The sequence below is a fragment of the Aulonocara stuartgranti genome, assembly GCF_965226115.1.
Source record: "Aulonocara stuartgranti genome assembly, chromosome: 20".
Taxonomy (NCBI): Eukaryota; Metazoa; Chordata; class Actinopteri; order Cichliformes; family Cichlidae; genus Aulonocara; species Aulonocara stuartgranti.
This window is the reverse complement of record NC_138956.1, coordinates 10,537,501-10,559,387: the sequence shown is the minus strand read 5'-3', so window position 1 is coordinate 10,559,387 and position 21,887 is coordinate 10,537,501. Positions and strand designations below refer to the sequence as shown.

The window sequence follows — 21,887 nt, the reverse complement described above, 5'->3', positions numbered from 1 at the left end:
ATATTGTAAGGATCTGTTTATTTCAGAGGCAAAACATTTACAGTAATGTGCAGAAATCCAGAAAACATCCAGTGTCTGACAGCGCTTGTAATTACTGTGGCGTTGGGAATTAAACTGACTCCAAATGTCATATTTATACAATAGTATTTGTCAAATCTTAGTTCATATAAATTACAGTCATAACGTTTTGCTCTTTATACACAAACCCATTTTATCGGAAAACACATTTACATCAGAATCTCCTTAGAGAGGAACCAGCTAGAGGAGTAACTATAAATACACATACTGCAACTGCAACAGTTTAAATTAAAACTAAGAAGTGAGATACAGAAATAAGCTGTGTTACAAACATTTCATGTGCCGCTGGATGAATTTACACTGGAATCTTAATTAAAGTGGTTCATTAACAACAGCTTTCAGCTCAGTCACACTGTGCTATTGGTCACTTGTGAATTTTTACACAAAATAATTTGAAGGATGGAGACCTATACGCAAGTTAGTGCTTAGTGTATGCAAGCAGTTTTTTTTTCAGTATTTCTAGTATAACGGTATAATCAATTATATTGCTAATTTGGGTCAAAAAAGTTTTTAAAATGATTACATGTAACGCTAAACGTCCACATTTACCACATGGATGGTTAATGTAAATGCCCGACAAGGTGAAACTGGTAGGTTTTTCAGTTCCTGGTTTTATAGGTCAACAGCTGCTCGCTGCGGCTTTGACTTCATGCAGATGTTACTAAAACAGGAGTAGATGTTTCAATGTTATGTTGTTGTGCACCAGTCATGGTGCGACTGACAAATTAGAGATGTCACCAGTGGATTCTGAACAAAAGTGGAAGTCTATGGCACAGAGGAATACACACAATATATCAGGGTTTGGCTACATATGTGGATACAGTGTAACCGGTATTAAACCCTACGACTTGTTTCATTTCTAAAATACCGTCCTGAAAGCACTTCATCACAGCATGGGTACTGCAGATCATGTCCAGATAAAAAGGTATCATCCTCTAGTAAAGAGGTAAGCATGTTTGACCAAATTCTTATCACTTTAGGGTGTAGATGGCAATAATGCGCTGTTGCACTGGTAAAAAAATCGTATATCACGTGAAGATATGAATGTGAAAAAACTGCCTGTGGTGTGTCCTGAGGCATCTCAGAAGCAGCACCCGCATCAAGCACATTTCTGATTATTAGAAGAGTGAACCTGCAGCACCCCACAGAGGCCAGGAGACAGCCCAAAGTAAGATTGTGCCCCACATGAGCCATGATAGAAAAACAGTGACAGACTTGCTTAGTGATGCTTACATTTACTACCTCTGGTGATGAACGTGCACATATTTAAACCACATTCTTCATTCTTTCCAGCCTGTAAAAATGGTACCGAATCATGCATAAAGTAATCCCCCTGTGTAGTTTACAGTCTTACGTGTGGAAAGTCTAAACTACAAATGGAAAATGAGCATTAGAAGCTTTGCACTCTCTTTCTGGAGCTAGTGTGCCAAAGGAAACTGCTAATGTCAACCACGGGGATAACAATCAAAACACGTTGGCTTGTTTTAGCACCTGCATACTTTACGGAGGTCCCACGTCCATCTAAAACAGAAAACAATCATCCACAAGCTTCAAAATGCAACTTTAACACATGACAAGTTGCAAGTTAAAAAGAGTTAGTGCTCTCCCTTCAGTTTCTGTGTGACACATTTGATGCGGATATTTTCTCTGAGGTTGCGGAGGCGCGCGCTGCGACTTGTGATTTCCTCCACGTAGCATTTGGGGAACCAGCCCCGCTCCCCGTCTGACAGCCTGATGCCTTCCACCCAGCCTGTTGAAACACAGCAGCCCTTAGACATCAAATAAACAGCTGCGTGTTTAATGCATCCATGTTCTGTTCATTTAGGTTCAGGCTGGAGTGGTAAAAAAAAAAAAACAGACTGCCCGATTCTTACCATCACTTGTAATTGTCTTGGCGTGAAGAATGTCAGCTTTTTCCAGTGTTAACTCATCGTGCTCTTGAGCCTGGTAGCTTTTGATGCACTGAACTTGCGATATATCTAATAGGAAAAGGCACGAAGCGAGAACATGAATGAGGAGGTGAATAGTGTTGCCTTAAATCTTTCTGCACTGATAGATCTCCACTGACCATCATTTTCATTGGCTTGCTCGATGTCTACGAGCGGGTCAGACGGAAACATGGCGGTGATCCATCTCTGCTTCCCGCTCCTTGGCAAACACAAAGCCGACAGGAGCGGTTAAACAACTTAACTTGTCCAGCTGTGACTGAAGCTTTTGACAAAGACATGACACTCACTCGGTGTGTGATTTGAGCAGAATCTGATGTTTGAGCTGCTGGCCTTCACACAGCTGTAGGTGGAAGATGAAGCCTGAGATCCCCTGCAGCTTCTGACTGAGATCCTTCACTTTCAACTCTCCGATTTTAGCGTGTACAAACACCATAAACTTCCATGTACTGCAAAGGACAATGGGTAATTTTAGTATAATGATCAATAGCAAGCAGTATATACAAATTCATAGATAAAACTACATCTCAGTAAGTTGTTGAACCACTAGCACCACCTACCCATTCTACTTGGTTTTGGTACTCTACAGAAGGAATGAAGCAGCAATCTTTTCCTATTTGGTGCAGGTGTAGCCTGTAATATTGGAAAAACTCCACCACTCCTCAATAAAGAGCGTTCACTACAACTTTGAAATGATTTGCAGGGATTCTTCCTTGTAAAGGGACAATCGAACCAATATTATGGCAGCAAAATGCTGCCTACAGCATAATAGAGTCACCTGATCACCTCACTGTGGGGTTAAAGGTCTGGGAAAAACACCAAATTGTCAAACTGAAACAACACCTTTAAACTAGGTAGATACCACCTTTAAGATCATCTTCTCATGCATATCTGAGCCGCTTCTGGCACTTTTACCACTTTTTAATGCTCTGCGGAAGTCCTATTATGACCCTCTGCATTTGTTCCATTTTGACACGGGACCTTAAACTTCGATGTGAAAGTGGGACGACTTTCATGCTGAGGGTGATCAGTCTTGATGAGATCAAGAGACCAAACAGCAGCTTTCGGTCAAAGAGTCCCCAGATCTCAATAATCAAAGCGGCGGGAGCACATCCTGGACTCCCCCCACCCCGACATTTATGGGGCTCTGCAACGTGAATTCATGGCCCGGGGTTAGACTGTCAACACAGACTTCTACTGCCTGAGACAGACCGGTGGAAATGACCCAAACTGGGGTCCTCGCCAGTGTGCCGCTTGCAGTTTACTGAAAATGGATGAATTTTTCTGGCCACACCTTTGGCACTTTTCATGTTATGCATCATTAGAGTAATATTTCAGCTTTTCTTTGTGTGCACACTGAATGTAACTCACTCCTTCCTCCTGGACAGCAGCAGGCAGTCATTGAACAGGTGGAGGTACACTGGCTTGGTGGGTAACTTGAGCTTTGATCCAGAGATGCTCATTGTCTGAGTGTCTACTTCCAGGAGTTCTCCGTGCTTTACCAGCCAACGTGACTGGGAAATAAGAGGAAAGATCTACAAAGAAAGGAAGCAGGCTCCGCTTTAATGAACAAAAAAAAATACAAAAATGTGATAATAAGAGGAACCTTCAAACGCTTCCCTCACCTTGCCCTCAAAGTGGATTTTCTTGTTGAGATGGATGAGTTCCTCCATCCTTTTCATCGACTGCACACTGGAGTTACATTCTTTGATGATCTAAGAAGACAAATACCAACATGGTGATTACTGTCATGTCTCACTACTGGTACTCGTCCAACTGGCTATTACAGATGATAATCACCACCTTTTTTAGCTCATTGAAAGCTTTGGTGGCGGTGTCCTCATCTCGGGAACCCGGTGTTGTCCTCTTTAAGATATTCTGAAAAGTAAAGATGGTTTTGAAGATGTTCCAAGGAGTAAACAATACTTTTGTGTGGTGATGTCGCAGGGGAAAACGAAGAGTTATCCTGTATGCAGTTCCGTATGATTGGGTTTCAACTGGAATTCTGCAGTGAATGTTTAAGCGTGTACCTCCACTAGCATTTTAAGCCGCGTGATCCTCTGAAACGGGAGGATTAGGAAAGAGGTCAGAGGAAGTCTTTGGCAGATGGGGTCCTCCTCCAAGCGAGCCAGGATGCCGGGGAAACGAGGGTTTTCGTGCCTGAGAGGACAGGGCGAGAAATGTTTTATTGACTTTCAGAGAAAGTGAATCAAAATTCCAGCATCCAATTCAGCTTGAGAAAACATGCTCTTAGTCGAGATGAATCATCTGCAAGTTAAGTCATGCAGGCGTGAAAATACACCAGAGCACTCTCAGACAGCCACACAACAATCAGACTTTATGCACTACGGTCAAGCACATGTGCAGATGTGTGCTCACGTCTCCCGGGGCTGATGTGTTTCTACACTCACAGCAAACGCTGGTATGTCTGCTCCTGGTAAGCCTGGTTGGTGACATAGGGTAAATAAACCCTTCGCAGAGACGGGCAGTGGTCCAGGACGATGTCGCACACATCGAAACGGAGAATGTCTTCTTCCAGCCTGTGCTCCAGATCCTGAAGAAATCTACAGGCAACAAGCGAGGAGAGACTCAGAGAAGGAGATGTGATACTGGAGATGTTAGCACACGCCGACCTCAGGGTAACAGAAGGACGTCAGCTGCGTGTTACTTCACCTCTCACTGACATCTTTGACTTCGGGCAGCTTGGAGAAGAGCCACTGCTTTTCCTGAGCCCCGAGGCAGTCTGCGAGCTCCGGTGATAGCATGAAGTGGTCCACTGCGATTGTCAGGCTGCGAATGTACGACGCCTCGGACGTCACCAGCTCAAACTTTGCCTGAGTTTAGATAAAAGCAGCAATTCAGCTTTATAAAGAGCAGTAAGAGTGAAATAGAGATGAAATGAGACGGAAACGTAATATTTTACTCACCTCCTGTAATTTCCTTTCTTCATTGCTGAAGTTGTCGAGCTGCCCGCTGCTTCGAACATCAGGTATATCCTGCCACAGTGCAAAAGCAGAGCCTCGCGATGAGCGAAAGGAGCTGGATGGGGACAGATTTGATGGAGACGGGATCCCATCAGAGCCCTCCTCCCTGAGCCCCTCCTCCTCTGTGCCCGGCTCCTTCCCTTGCTGCCTCTGGATCTCTCTATTGATGGCGACGTCGCTGTATTCCTGGTACAGAATCGCTGCAAAAAGAGCAAGTTTGTTCCAGGAAAGAACAGGTAAGACTTTGTAAAGATTGGAATATCTTACAGTTTTGGAAAAAACAAACAGTAAGTGAAGCGAACTTACAGCTGGGTAAAAACCGTGACAGTCGATTTGAACTAGGAACAGATGGATGTGTGTTCAGGTCCTCCTCTATGGATTTCTTACGCATTCTGCGAAACGATGGGAAATGAAACTCTATGTTTGATTTATTCTTTACAGATTTTAAGTAGCACTATTTTTGCTACTATTTACCCGAGCTTGGCGCTCCAGCGTTGCAAAGGCATCCCATTGTCACTGCTGGGAAAGGAAGGTGCTGGTCCCACGGGACTCTGGGGAGCGCTGTCACTGGAGCCTCCTGAGCTCCGCTGCTTTGAGTTTGACTTACCTTAGGAGAATGAAATGCAGATAGTGGATGTGAGATTTATGGCATTTATGACATGACCTTCTGAGACCTACTCTGATAGACCGCATGCAATAAAGGAGACAAAGAACTGTTGTACTTTCTTTTTCATGACTTTTTACACTAAGGATTAACCTGAGGCTTCTTTTCTGAGAACATAGGAAAAGCTATTTATCACTGTCAGTTTGTACACTCTACAGTCAGCCTGTGCTTGGTGCTTGGCAGCAATAGCAAAGTTATTAGAGATGATGATTTCATGATTGTTGCCTGAGTGGTTAGGCTTTGTTCCACTAACATTCACCCCTCGAGTTTAAAGCACAGCAGAACTTTTAATGTGGCTGAATCCTGCAGTCATTGCAGCTTGTGGTCACTCTTGCCTCTGCTCAGTAAATGCTAAATTTCTAATAGGCATTTAAGATTGAAACTTTTGGAAGAAGTAAATGAATAAACTGCCCCAAGCAGCATGCTGTGGTAGTCATCTTATTAAGTCATCTTTAATTTGTCTCACTGATCTGTTATAATCCGTTGGGCTGCTTTGGAAAACTCTTGATTGATCCATCACTGTTGTCTACTCACAGTCGGTGTTGGGGTTGAGGTTGCTGGAGCTCTGTCTGTCCCTGGAGGCTACCCGAGCAGAGAGCGACTTCCCCAGCTTCAAGGTGAAGGAGTTCTTCCTTTGCGATAGCTGAAGCCTCGATATTATCTCTGAAGCTGAGAAGCGCCGCCGTTCCTGGTCGCCTTGGCGGGTGCGTGACAAAGAGCTCCCTCCACCCGCGGCGATCGATGTGTCCATGCTGCCACTCACCTCTCCTACACATGGCATCGAGTCCTCTATTATCTGCAACGGTTCTTCGGGTAGATTAAAAATATCATCGTGACTGGTGTTTGAGAGATCCGTAGCACCGTCTGTGGATGAGGGACTTGAAATGGTCTCTAGTGAAGATATTCCGCTGAGGTCTTCCTCTAAGAAAGATGCAAAAGGTCCAGGAAAGATGTAGTCTGCTTCCAGGACTGGGCTGCTGAGCGATTCATCACTCGGACTGTCTGGGGAATAAACCTGCATCTTTCTCCCTGCGCATGAGAAAATTACTTTATTAGATGAGAAGAAAGAATGTTAAGGAGCTTTAGAGCCTAATTTGCCAAATCAAACAAAAGGTTTACACTCACGGATGGATTTCTCTTTCAGGGAAGCCTGTGATGTTCTCCTCTGAGGCTGGCAGGAGTCTGGGCCCTGAATGCCAGGACATTCTGGTGACGACGGTAGCTGAGATTCCAAGGAGTCTCTGTTTGTGTACAGAGAGGACAGAGGGAACGATAGAGGGAGGCTAAGAGCAGCGTGGAGAGGACGACATACTGTCGTGACCGTTTGTGGCTTTTCAGTTTCCTCCTGCGAACGAGTCCTGCTGCCATTTTGGCATTCAAGCTCGCCGTCACCTGCGGCGAGTGTGGGAGAGTTCGAATTCAGATTTGTTCCACGCTCGCTGTCTGTCCTGCGGCCTCTGCTGCATGTGTCATTCTGTTCGTTTAGCGTCTGTCTGCAACCATTCAGATGCTGCGAGTGTGTTGTGCACTGTGCGTGTGGTATAATGGCCGGCCTCGAGGAGCCAAAACCATTTAATTTGTGAGTCGCTGTTGGCTGTAGCTCAAAAAAGGCCAGCGTTTCCTGCTGGCACACAGCAACGTGCTTGTGGTGACACATGTGGATGAGACGTCTGTCCTCGGTGGATTCACTCAGACTCTGGGACTCTGCCGAGCCGCCCGGGATCCACATGCTGGGGGCTTCTCCTGGGCAGCGAATGGCATGAAGGTGAGGCTGGAAGTCAGGCAAAGGTGAGAACCCATACCCGGGGAGCATCGCTGAACGGGCACATGAGAGCTAAAAAAGAAGAGAGGGAAGATCACAAATTCTTATTTTCTAATTCAAATGCAAATGAGCTGCAGACTGGAACTTTGTTAATAGCTTTGGTAAACAGTGGCTCATAAGGGACTGGATAAAAAAAGGATTTAGAAAATCTACATTCAGGATTTAGAACTGCCTAAAAAATAGCATTTAATTCTGCAGTAACATCTGAAAAACATGGAGCAAACATAATTCCTCCAACCACCTTGCTGGACAGAATGACTACAGCAGCATACCACTTATCTTGCAATCGAACATGGTCGGACGCGGCTCGGTGTTTGCAGCCTGGCTTAGTGTCGCCAGAGGATTCCTAACAATCGATCGAGTGTTTCGGTGTTTTCAGTTCTAATAAGCAGCAGTCCAAATTCTGGAAGTTTGTGAAACCATTTAGATCATTTATGGATGCCGACTGTGTGGAGGTGGCACAAGAACGACCTTCTAAAACCCTTTCTTCACATTTTACAACTCGTGCAGCAGGATAAAGGCACATATACAGCTCCATGAAAAAGGACCCTGAAACTGACATGTGCAGACATGCGCGCACACGCACGCACGCACGCACGCACATTTAAGTCTGATGAAGTGTCTTCCTGCTCTAATTAAAGGACTTTTCTCCACACAGCATTCACCCCCTGTACTTAACATCTCCACACACACGTGCACACACTGCAGCTCCAGACAGAATACCACAACAGAAGAACAGACGGAGGAAGAGATCGTCAGCACTCTCACCTTTCACCTGAGCTCTACACTCATCTGTCAGTCTGGTTGTTGTTCTGACTTCCTGTCAGCTGCTGTCTTCAGCAGGCACCTTTAGTGATTGACTATTTACAGTGAGTGTCTGCTGAAACACAGCAGCGGGTCATAAAGTTAGCTCTCCTGACAGGCTCTTTATACACACACACACACACACACACACCAGTGGAGCTCTGTCTCTGCTTACACTGCTTCCTGGGCAAGTAATCCTCAACTTTTGGCCTAAACACCTAGGGAAAAGAATAAGGCAGACACGAACGTACAGCGCACACACACACACACACACACACACACACACACACACACACACACACACACACACACACACACAGAGGGATATAGAGGTAGGGATTATTAAAAAATAGTTTTTATATTCAAGTCACATCCTCGCAGGAACCTAGGCATGTGGTTCTGGCATAATCACACTGCTGTCGATGGCAGCACACCAGATTCTTCTGTTTTCTTGGCAATAATAACAAAAAGTTAATTTCTTTGTCAGGTCAAGTTTTTTTTTTAAAATATATGTTCTTGTGGCTGAAGCACTTGGTTAAACTGTACGTAGCAAACAAATTTGCAAGCACTAATACCGTTTTCCACACATGCATGCTCACATTTGTGCCACATTTGTTTTCAGTCACTTCTTTTTTTTGTTCATTTTTAATAAAGATAACTACTGAATGCTCATGAAAAATATATATCTTGCAGCATAACTTGTTAGCACTGCAGGATAAAATATGTTAGCCTGCATGTTTAATTTTAAATCTATCCAGCTTCACTTGATTATTTTAAACTCCTGTAAACTCACAGAGTGCAAAAATAGTGTACTGTATGACAAACTTTTCTATCGGTATTTTTCCACAACAGCCCACACACACACACACACACACACACACACACACACACACACACACACACACACACACACACACACACACACAGTGCAGGCTCTCTGTAGCCAGAAATTATACCCTTTAATTTGGGGATGTTTTTTTTGTAATTTAGAGTTTAATCATCATTCTCACACTGCAAATGTTCACGAGAAGCTTACATTTTACATTAATGTATCCCATTAACCTGAGTACCTGTAATTGGCATGCGCCTAGTGTCCCTTAAGTGGATAAAAGCATACACTCGTGCTTTCACTGAGAGTATGTTTGTAATGTTGCCTGTTTGCCTGGAGAATCACGGACTGGAAATCACAGTTTACCTTCCTTTTTGTTGAGCGCAGATGTGTATGCTGTGAATATGAGGCCGTTGAAAAGCCACACCTGTTCTTGTGGCAAAGGTAGGCAGACCAGTCAATCCTATCTCTCTGTTTCTTTCTTACACACACACACATACACACACACACACACACACGGTAGGCAGGCTCAAATGGTTACCTGTTCCCCGCTGCAGACAAAGGCAGCCTTTATCTGTGTACCTGGGCCAGGCCGCCCTGAGCACAGGACACCTGAGAGGGTGTGGGAACTGCTTATACTGATCCACTCATATAGTGCAGCCACTGAGCCATATAAACACATCTCGACCACTGCTGCATAATGACACCAGCTTACTGGTATCTGCATGTGATTACTGGCTGGTTATACTCTAATCCTGCTGTAGTGTATGTCAAGTATTAGCTAAACCCTCTCTACCGCTGTCGTTTATAGTGCATTGTCTAGCAAATAAGGGAAATAATCTATCCTAATGAATGAATGTTCACATAAGCCTTTAACAGCACGTTAAATGTAACATAAATCTGCGCAGCGCATTAGTTTCATCTTTTCATTTGACCAAGAGAAAGATTTAAAGAGCTGAGAATAAATCCCACTGCTGTGTTTTATCAAAACATGAAAGCATCCGATTACATGTGCTGCGCATTCCTCTCCCTGATACAATTATATCTATGCACTATTAAATTTTCAATTCCAAAGACGTGTAATTTCCCTTGTCACAGCAGGGTGTTATTTTGTGACTGTTGTGGACTTTGCTGCCAGTGTTTCCCCACCTGTAATTTCACTAGGCTGCTCTAAGACAGCGTGTCTGCATACAGAAGTTAATGAGTGGCGCTGTGGCGTGCATTTAATGCCAGCAGCCAAACGGGGAGCACTTTTAATTGTGATACGTCTCAAAATAATCCTTTAATGGGGATAAGCGCAGGAATATGAGCATAAATCTATTGCTGATTCAGCACGTCAACAGAGCCAAAACGCTGTGTAATCGCATAATTAAAGTTTGTCTGATGTTTGCTGCTGGGAGTTTAAAACAAATGGATTCATTGCTGGAGCTGTTTGTGGTTTTTGACAGTGAAGATGTACATGTCTACACTGTTTATTTTACTAATGCTAGGGTGTATAAAGGTAGCACTGCTTTAAATGGGCACGTAAGCAAATCTATCACAAACTTGTTGGTGATCAAGATATTATTCAAACATCAACATGAACCCGTCCCACGCAGCACTTACTACTGCTGTTATCTCGCTGTGATTGACCTTTGATCTATTAAAACACGGCAACCACTGTACATTCCCAGTTCCCACTCGGATTCAAAAGTTACCTTCTGCCATGGTGCAGCTCCACGGGATTTTTCTAACTGGCTAGCTGACAACAATAAACAGCCAAAGTAATCCAGCTATCAACACAGGCACTGTAATTTATTTTAAGTCTTTTCCACATTTGCGTCTGTAAATACTCACTAGAGAGCTGAACGCACATTAATCGCAGCCTGAAAGAAGTAACGCTGATCTGAGCCCACGAAGACTGAGCTTGTGGTCTCCAAAAGTACAAAAACTAAAGGATTTTTATTTTCAGGGATCATAAAACTAAGAAACGGTATAAGAGTAGATCTAGCCTCTTCAAAAAAAAAAAAAAGTTTTCACTGATGCCATTTCCCTGGCCGGAAACAGACAATGTCGTCTAACATCACAAACTAGGAAAAATAAAGCGTGTTGATGATTAGTCAAGATAAAATAGATAACACTTAAAAATGTACATTATTTTAGCTCTTTGGAAATGTGTTATCTCAATATGTCAGATAAAGGCGCACCCCCCACCCCCCAACAAAAATCTCTACATTGAGTAAGACTAAAACTAGGTTTAGTAAAAAACTTTCAGTTGCTGAAATAAAAAAAAATCTAGTCATTTTAAAAATAACAAAAAATAGAAACTAGCTGAAATGATGATCTGCACTCACCAAACAAACTGAAAGAAAGTAAAAATACCGAGCGTTTCATCACCAGCGCGGTGAGGATCTGGTGCATTTGTGTTTGTGGGACTGGTGTCTACACGACTTTGGGTCTGCTGCTTTCACAGACTCTCATGTTTCTATCAAATGTTCTGAACAGCTTTGAATCTTCCCCCCATAAATGCGCCCCATTTTATAATAACTAAAAAAGACCAAAACTAACCCTAAAAACAATAAATAGAGATAAAGATACTTTGTCATTTAGTGACTCTCCGTCAACCAACGTCAAGGGATAAAAACGGCTTTTTAAAAAAAACGACACAGACATAGTAGCAATAAAAAAAACATGTTTATATGGTTTTTTACAAGAATGCAAAGATTACAATAGTGTGCATTTGCTTATATAGTAAATGTTAAACAATAAATGATTAAAGCCACTGTGGAATCCAGCTTAAACTAAACTGAGCTTAAAACAAAAACACTGCCAGGCTGAATGGATAAACTAAGATAAACTAATCCTGATCATCAGGATCCAGTATAAACACTTTACTTTCCTAACCTTCAGGCCAATGCACACTTTGTTTTGCTATGATGCTGCAACCCACACAACGCTCCATAAGAGGCGCCAGTGATAAAATACAATAATTTAAGGTTTTAAGGTTGCAGCGTTACGATGCCTTATGACAGAAATATGAATAACCAGGCACAATGAAAAGATAACACACACACAGTCACACTTTTTTCCATGACTGCCCGTCCTCAGTGTGTTTGGTCAGACAGACGTGGAGTGTCCTGGCAGTGTGGTGCGACCATCTCACGTGTATGTGTGAGATCGCAGTTCAGCTCGGTCACATCGGACCACTAATTGCCAAGCAGCAGGCTAAAGAGCACAGCACTGTCTGCCGAGACAAGACGTGACATCATTCAGCGTCAGGGAAAAGCGCCTTCCTCAGCTCTCTGTTTTCTTCGAAATATTTCCATTGAGCGCTGGGACAGATGTGAAACAGCTTTCAAAATGGAAAGCATAAAGTGTCTGATGCAGTATTCTGTTGTTGCAACAGCATATTTCACAGCGTGTTCAGTTCTGATGAGATCCTACAAGCTGCTGTAGAGCAAAAACGATGTCTAACTAGGACTAATTTGATGCAAATTATGATGCGTTGGCATACGAACAGTTAAAGGCAGCTGGGAACTTGTCGAGAAAATTTAGATCTAACAGAATATTACAGAGGTAGGCATGTTTAGCAAATGAGTAAATATCTTTGAAACCACAGCCTTTGGAGTTGTTATTAATGTTGCAATTGAACCTTGTGCTTCAGTGCAGCTACCATAGTTTTAAAAACAGCATTTTATGGATGATTATGACAGCTTAAATCATTAGAAAGTGTTTTGCTATTTATCTGTTAGTATTTTCTGATTGCTTACAGTTGATAACGCATCTATAGTGCAGTTGCACTTTCCCGGCTGATTCTTAAAATATGCATTTAATTAAGGTGAAATTAATTCAACCGCACTGATGGAAATTTGCCTCAGTTCAGGTTTATTTTGTGCACCGCTTCAAATGTGCAACACTGACACGTGTGTGGAAAATAAGGTGGTATTCATGGTGTTTCATTTTAATCTTTCAAAATTAAGCTGTGCTGAATTCTAGTGAAAGAAGTAGTCCAGGTTGACGCGCTAATCAGCATTTCTTTTGTCAGATCAAACATGTCAGCAGTTTTAAAGCAGATGGGTGAATTTTAGGTCAGGCAGTTTAGTTTCTTGGTATTCGTACTTCTTCTTCCAGCCTCCACCAGTGGCGACAGGTGAGTACCCCGGAGGCTACAGAGAAGGTTGGTAGTGGTGGTGTTAGTGGGAGGGTTACCTAAATGTTTACACATGGTGTGGGTTCTCCTAATCCTCCCCTAAAGCCTCAGGCAACTTACCCATGACCTACTGGGACACTATGAAGATGCATGCTGACAACCCAGCTAATAATCGCACAAAGCTACAACTCAAAAGGTACACCTGAATGTCTGTGTGCGTGTGGCAGAGAGAGGGACTCCCAGCCTTTAATTGAAACCGACAACATGTAGAGAGGCCCTCTCTAACCTTGTCTCGGCCAGTGGGCTTCCTGCTAGCAGAGATGAACAAACAGTGAACCCTCATTTAACAGCCTGGAAAAATGGCGACCATCTCACGCATAAACGCCAAGACTTTTGGACCTTTAACCTTTCTCCTGCCCCCCACTCCCGGCTTCACTCATCCGCCATGACAACTGCAGTCGGATAAGCTGATGCACAAGAGACACGCAGCCAGGATAGCAACGACACAAAGGAGCTATTGACAAAACTTATGGAAATAACCTGATCTAATTATGGTGCTTTGTCAGGAGTCGCAAAAGCTACCATGTAGATGGAGAGCCAAAGATCCAACAGGTTGTAAATCCAGAAAATCTGATAATGAGCACCTTCTGACAGAGGATGGTTATCAGAATGCAATGAGATTTGAAAAAAAGGAGAGCTGTTTTAGCAGGTTATGCGGAGATATGAAAAGTTAAACCCAATCAGATTAGTTAAAATTCAGCAAGCATGTCGTTTTTATAGTAAACGTTCCATTATACATATCATCAAGTCTTCAAATATCTTCTTTTTCTCCAACCACTAGATAAATGCCTTTAGATATTCATACATATTAGATTTAACTGACTCTCTTACCTGACTAGCTAATGCTAGTATCCTATATATTTTTTCTCTTTAGCTAATTTGAGCACCAATTCACAGAAGAAGTTCAGGACACTTTACACTGTACCTTAAAATATTAGCAAGAAACCCCAATGCTATATATCCAGAGGCTGATAAAACATATTCCTCCATGCTAAAAAATATTTTAAACACAGTACTCTGATACTCCTGGGTGTCTTTATTCATTACTACAAACATAAGCAAATCACTATTGTTCAGAAGGGTTAAAGAAATCTGAGCTGGCAGCAATCACTTCAGAGTGTCGGGTCAGAACACTTGCAAATGTTCAGATGTAAGAGGAACAAACAGGCAGAGTCCAGGAATAAAGTTGTCATTCTTTGTATTTCCAATTGAGAATGTGCCCGCAGCTGGGCGAGAGAGTGTGTGTGGGTGTGTATGTGTGTGGTTTGGTCTTATGAACGCACACACTGTCCGTTGTTCGGCTGCCGTTTGTCCCTGAACTAAAGTTGCGGACATGCACCCCGATGGTGCATTCAGGGGGCATAGAAAATCCCATACACAAACCTAACCCTTTTGTACAACTATAGTTTAAACTCAGTCCTACATATACTGCTCTAAATACTCAAACATCTAATCCGGATTACTCCACAGCTGAAAATAGTTCCTGACAAATGATTTGGTTTGTTGATAAAAGTTTACATTTTGTTTTCAAGTGGCACAGTGGAGCAGAGGTTGCCTCACAGCAAGAAGCTCCTGAGTTCGACAACCATTTGACTGGGTCTTTGTGTGCATGTTCTCCCCGTGTCTGTGTGGTCAGACTGGCGACCTTGTAGGTGTACCCTCCCTCTCACCCAGTGGTAGCTGGGGGAGGCTCCAGCCTGTCACAAACCACATCCTTTCAATTTATTACTCTGGGTTGTTTTGTTTTGTTATGTTTTTTTTTTTTTGTTTGTTTTTTTAGCCCAGAAGAGTTCTAATAACTGACTGCCATTCATGCAACTGCATTGGTTTCATTTTAGTTTATGGCTTACATCTGTCTGCTGAACAGGAGGATGGGGGGTTTGTTAGTTCTTCAACTGTCAATCAGAGCACTTTGATTCCTAATCTGATCTTTTGCCACGAGCTCTCGAGAGTTTGACCTACTTTACACCAAACTGCTGCTGCATCTCTCGCATTCATCAGCTCCTGTGTTTGCACACACGCTCTCTGTTGCACTTTTAACTACAGTATCTCTCAGCACCGAGCCCTACCCATGCTCCTCGCTTTTATCATGCGGACAGGCACGGACAAGCTATAAGTTGTTTTGAAATGTGATCAGGCAAAAGTGGAGCACGCCTGATGAGATGACCATTCAGAAATGATTCGTGTTTAGCTGAGAGCTAAAGCTGTAAACTATTCAAAACCAAACTGTGAATACGAGCAGCATCGAGGGGATTAGTGGGTGTGAAAGAGAGCTGAATGGCCTTTAAATTGGGAAAGAAGACATGCTGCAGATGAATGTGAAAGCAACACCTGGTTTATGTTTTTTTTCCTGAAGAGCACAGATGTGCAGAAAACATTTTAATGAAGGGCACTGCTTCCAAACCCAAGAATGCATTATCGTGCACGAGCCCAAATGTGAACACACGATGCGTCTCACTGGCCAAGTCAATAACCTGGGGCTACAGTCTTAGACAGGTGTGCAGCAACGCAGTCAGGGCAGTGCTCTGTACACATCGCCCCTGGGTTTAGATTTCAAAATTCTGTTGGTTTTAACCTTTGTATATGGGCCAAAAAGCCCTCTGACAGAGCCATGGACTGCTGCCTAAAAAGTAAAAAGTTTATGTTTTCAAAGCGAGGCTGGAGCCTCCTGCTTGCCTCAGAAAAAAACGTTTCTAAATACAAATCAAAGCCATTGCCTTGCTTATCATTATTAACTGAGTGCAGAGGCTTTTAACTCAGTAGGTGGCCTGTTTCAGAGTACAGGTTTTGAAGACAAGTTCACGTCCAACTTGAGAGGCGCCCTACCCCCAGATGATACGCAGGAGACACTTTTCCACATTCCCCGGATGACTCGGCACACTCATTCCTCTGAAATTGACCGCTAAGCTGAGGCAGGAGACAAACAAAGAAACTCGAAATCACACAAGCAGGAGCAAAAGGCTGCTATTATGGGCTGTTAACACTGCTGCTATTTAGGCCACAAGCCAAAAAAAAAAAAGGAACATGACCAAGTAAGTTTAAAATATCAGTGTCACTCATGGTTAAATGACAGGTTGCTCTCAGTCAGTGCTGCTTAGTGATCTTAGCCTAGTTTTTAAGGAAAACAGGTGAGTGAGGAAACCAGAGCAGAGGCACTTATGACAATGTTTGTGAACATCTATAAATCCCATGAGGTAAACAGGGAAGCAGTTGCATGCAAGGTTAGCAGGGATAGGTGAGGTGGGAGGATCGAGAGGTGTGGCATCCAGGATTGCTTTCCTAAACTTTGCACACACCTACACAAACATGTGCACATGCACACACAGACATACACACACACTCAGACAGCCAGTGTCTGAGTGGCAGGTGATGGGGCAGGTGCTCTGCAGACATGCAGTTGTGTGGGGGAGGAAGTGTTGGGGAAAGGCAGGGCTCCTGCGGCAAGCAAAGTTATAAATCTGTGATATCAGCAGGCGTGCAGAGTGAAATCAGAACTTCAGTCATTTGCTGGGAGACCAAAAAATGTAGTCAGAAAGAAAAACAAGTCAGTCATCAAACATCTTTCTTTCCCTCCAATGAGAAAAAAGATAGATAGATTATCAGAGAGACGATCTCCAGCCTGTAATAAAGTGTAGTAAAACAGTCCAAGGTCCTGATTTACACTTTCTGCCCGTATGATGTGCATATGGCTCATTCGAGACAAACACACCGCAGTAAATCAGATAATCCACAAAACCGCTCACAACTATCTAATTGTGCTCCAGTCAAAATATGAATCTCCAGACTATCCATACACATCATCATCGTCGTCATCGCCATCATCATCGGCAGCCGTCAACTCACATGACAACGCACTTAGTCATCAGGATAGCAGAAAGAGGGCCAGCCATCACCTGGGATTTTGCTGATGATAGTAGAAAGACATTCAGAACAAGTCAGAGTGTTCTCTCTCAGTGGGTGAGCGAGAGAAACACAGCAGCTTCCAGCTATTAAATGTCATCGGTGCATTACTGTTTTATTCACTGATGAAGCGGCGTCAGCAATTTGGCCAGTTTGGGGCTTTTGAATAAGCCCTTCGTGTCACATATGCAGATGAAGGCATTAATTAATACAAGCACTCACACGTTTCGAAGCACACGGAGCCAGAAAAGGGAAGGGTTAGTAACAAGCTCTTAGCCAGGAGCCACAAACACAGAGGTGGATTTGAGTATTATGCTAAAATCTAACAAGGAGGAGAACTGAGCAGCGTGTTTGAGCTGAAGTGCCAAGTTTCAGCCCTGTGTAGTTTTTAACAACCCTTCATCCAGCATATTCCAGACATGCACTTACCTGCCCCACTCTGCAACAACTCACTGCTCCACTGTAACCATCACATTCAAGGCTCACCTTAGTCTACACTGCCTAGGGAGCAGCTGGAAACATTACAGATGCAAGAAGCAGCTTCTTCCAAGAGAATACATTAAAGCAGAAGCTAATAATCTCACTGGCAGGATACATGCATCAATTTGAGTTGGGTAACTTGACTATCTGCAGACTTTGCCTAAGCGGGGAAGCCAGCACAATGGTTAAGCTATTAACTTGATTCTACCACACACATGGCTTTAAAGAATGTGTTCAAATGGACGCCTTTTGTTGGTAGACAATACACCTGATAACCCGTCTCATGACTGTGCTTCCTGTATCCAGCTGAGAGTTTATAAGCTGTCATATTTATGCAATGCACCTGACGAGCTGCACAGCACTACTTTCCTCAAGTGTATCACACAAAGCACAGCCTGCACTCTCGGGCAACTCAACTTCCACTCACAGCAGCCGTCTGATATCAGAGACAAGATGGAATGTGTGTGTTGGTTTCATGACTTAATTTGTTATTTCAGAGTTATTGCTGGTGTATGTTTAGTACTGTACCTCAGTGGGGTTAGCAGCCTAATGTGTGTGCTGGATGGAGTTCAGCAGCAGTGTGTGAATCCAGGCCATCCCAGGGTCAGACTGGACTCTGTTATCCATTGCTGCCTTGTGTTCCTCCCGGCTTCTCTCCTCCCTCGTCCTCCCTGTAGCTTTAGACACAGCCTGGACTTTTATAAACTGCACTCCTCCGCTCGGACCTTCTCCTTGTTCTTGTTCCCCTCTCCAGAAAAACAAAAACAGGTTGAGAAAAAACAGCCACCGCTTGCTGCACTCAGAGCTACTTGCAATGCAGATCCCCTCTCTAAGCTCTTCTGCTCTCCCTTCCCTCTGCTTTTCCCTCTCTCTCTCCCTCTCTCTCCCTCCCTCTCCCTCCCTCTCCCTCTCTCACACACACAGCTACTGTTAGGGAAGTGCTGTCTTATTTTCTCTTATTCTCCTCCCCTTCTCTTGCCCGTTCTATAAAACTGATAGTTATTTAGTTTGCCATTTCAGCACCTGCCCTGAGATTAAAAGGGAACATAAATTGGAAGGATAAGGTTGCACTTCTATGGAAGTGTTGAACCACTAAAAACTCTGAATGTGAGGGCAGTGGGGTATCTACTTTATCAGAAAAGTGATTACTTTTGTGTGTGCATGCATTGGGAACCGTCCTAATGTGTGAGATTTGCACATGGGGATTGAAAGGCAGAGATTTGCATGTTGGATTTTGTGCGTGCAGCTCCATTGCTAGAAATGCCTCTGGCTGCGGGAGCGAGCGCACGCCTGCATGCAGCTTTCACCAAATGTCAGACTCCGAGATGGAAACGGAGAGAAGCTGCAAAGGAACGCTTGAACCGTTTATAGAGGGATCAGCAATGTTCAACAACCAAACATGAAAAAGAATGGCAGTTGTGAGTTGGGTTAACTCGGGACATTGGTGTACTAATCAGTGGGAGTACGAGTACGACTAATAGTGTGTGTGTGTATATGTATACACACATATATATATATATATATATATATATATATATATACATATATACATATATATATATATATATACATATATACATATATATATATATATATATATATGTGTATATATATATATATATATACATACATATGTATGTGTATATATATATATATACATACATATGTGTGTATATATATATATACACACATATGTATGTATATATATATATACACACATATGTGAGGGTGGGGCACAAATGAACAGAGAGCAAGATGGAACAGACTGAGAAATTTACAAGAACAGCAGCTGGATAGCGTAGTGGTTAGACTACACGCCTTTGGAACAGAGGATCGCAAGTTCGATTCCTGCCTGGGGCGTCTGTATCCAGTAAGGGTCCTAAGGCTAGACCCCCTATGCTAAGCAAGCCTACCGCAGACATGAGCGAGACAGATAAATATGAAGGCATGCCGGCTCGGACGTCGCCCGGATCAACAAGGTCCGCGTCAGGTGTTGAGGAACCAGGGCACCCTGACGAAAAGTGGGCTACAAGAAGGCATCGGTGGGCAAGGGACGAAAACAGGGCGTTGTTGGAATGCTACTACGCAAGTAACCCCAGCGGAAGGGGCTACATGAATAGGATGAGGGACCTATGGATTCTTCGATACCCAACATCCACAATGACGGCGAAACAACTAGTAGCTCAGTGTTCCAACATTCGAAAGAAGGGACTGCTCTCACAGCTAGAGATTGACGAGGTACAACACAAATGCTACGGCAAGGAGGAGTCAGGACGCCAGGTCAGGGGGGAGATATCATCACCCCCACCCGAGATTGGGTACATAGCCCCAAGTGCGATAGGAGAAGGATCGTTGAGTGCGAGAGGAACTGACCTGAAAAATAGGATCATGGCCAAGCTTGAAACCTGGATCCCCCGTAGCCGGTTACCAAGATTACGTGAAGTACCCTCAGAAGGTCTGCTAGATGATGTTAATGCAGCACTACGGACAATACCTACAACCACGGTTACCGACACTAACAAGCTGATCTACAATACGGCATCAGTGAGATGCTTGGCTACAAGTTGAACAGCCACAAGGGGCAGTACCCTCCATGGAGAAGGAGGCTAGAGGGCAAGATCAAAGTAGCACGGAGGGAGGTTAGCCAACTAACGGAGTTGCAGAAAGGTGCGACAAATAAGGTGCCTAAGAAATACAGCAAGCTGTCCATACCTGAGGCCTTGGAAACTGCCAAGCAAAGACTCACAGCCTTGGCCAGCCGCTTGAGGAGGTACACCAGAGAGATAGAAGGCAGGAGAATAAACCAGCTGTTCTCCACAGAACCAGCAAAGGTGTACTCTCAGTGGCAAGGGAACAATAAGAGAACAGCACCACCAAGGCTGGAGACGGAGCAATACTAGAAGAGCATATGGGAGAAGGATGCAACCCATAACGGCAATGCTCAGTGGCTAGAGGATCTGAGGGCAGACCACAGCGACCTCCCTGAACAGGGTCCAGTAACCATCACAGTGGCAGATATCCAAGAAAGGGTCTCCAGTATGAAGAGTTGGACAGCACCAGGGCCCGACATGGTTCACGCCTACTGGCTGAAGAAGCTGACTGCACTCCACGAGCGTCTGGCAGCACAAATGAACCAGCTGCTAGTTAACGAAAGACACCCGGAATGGCTAACTGAAGGCCGGACGGTCCTGATCCCCAAGGACCCCAAGAAGGGACCGGTCCCCTCCAACTACCGACCAATAACCTGCCTCAGTACTACATGGAAGCTCCTGTCAGGTATCATATCGGCTAAGATGAACAGGCACATGGGTCAATACATGAGCGGGACACAGAAAGGAATTGGCAAGAATACCAGAGGTGCAAAACACCAGCTACTGGTAGACAGAACAATCAGCTGAGACTGCAAGACCAGACTGACCAACCTGTGCACTGCCTGGATTGATTACAAGAAGGCCTATGACTCAATGCCCCACAGCTGGATACTGGAATGCCTAGAATTGTACAAGATCAATGGGACCCTAAGAGCCTTCATCAGGAACTCAATGGGGATGTGGCGTACAACACTAGAGGCCAACTCCAAGCCCATAGCACAAGTTACCATCAAGTGCGGGATCTACCAAGGAGATGCTCTGTCCCCACTGCTGTTCTGCATAGGCCTCAACCCCCTCAGTGAGATCATTAACAAGACTGGCTACGGATACCGACTACGGAACGGAGCAGTTGTCAGCCACCTCCTGTACATGGATGACATCAAGCTGTATGCCAAGAGTGAACGAGACATCGATTCACTGATCCACACTACCAGGCTATACAGCAATGACATTGGAATGTCGTTCGGACTGGAGAAGTGTAGTCGGATGGTATCAAAGAGAGGGAAGGTAGTCAGAACTGAGGGGATTGAACTACCAGAAGGCAACATTGCAGACATAGAGGACAGTTACAAGTACCTGGGGATCCCGCAGGCAAATGGGAACCATGAAGAGGCCGCTAGAAAGGCTGCAACCACCAAGTACCTGCAGAGGGTCAGGCAAGTCCTGAGGAGTCAGCTGAATGGTAAGAACAAGATCCGGGCCATCAACACATACGCCCTGCCCGTGATCAGGTACCCTGCTGGGGTAATAGGCTGGCCAAAGGAGGAGATAGAAGCCACTGACATAAAGACAAGAAAGCTCCTTACCATGCATGGAGGGT

The 21,887-nt window shown here is 44.1% G+C and overlaps 1 protein-coding gene across 1 annotated transcript; it reads right to left on the bottom strand.

The window, feature by feature from the left end:
• Position 1: 1 nt before the first annotated feature.
• Positions 2–18,555, bottom strand: arhgef19 (Rho guanine nucleotide exchange factor (GEF) 19). The gene is made up of 16 exons (XM_082519158.1): positions 18,225–18,555; positions 6,798–7,506; positions 6,207–6,701; positions 5,483–5,615; positions 5,315–5,400; positions 4,952–5,208; positions 4,698–4,858; positions 4,436–4,588; positions 4,055–4,184; positions 3,828–3,902; positions 3,650–3,739; positions 3,396–3,559; positions 2,315–2,473; positions 2,147–2,226; positions 1,953–2,057; positions 2–1,828 (listed from the first exon to the last, which is right to left on the bottom strand). The coding sequence occupies exons 2-16, from the start codon at positions 7,483–7,485 to the stop codon at positions 1,674–1,676; spliced, it is 2,931 nt and encodes a 976-aa protein (XP_082375284.1). The 5' UTR covers positions 7,486–7,506; positions 18,225–18,555; the 3' UTR covers positions 2–1,673.
• Between the last annotated feature and the right edge of the window lie 3,332 nt (positions 18,556–21,887).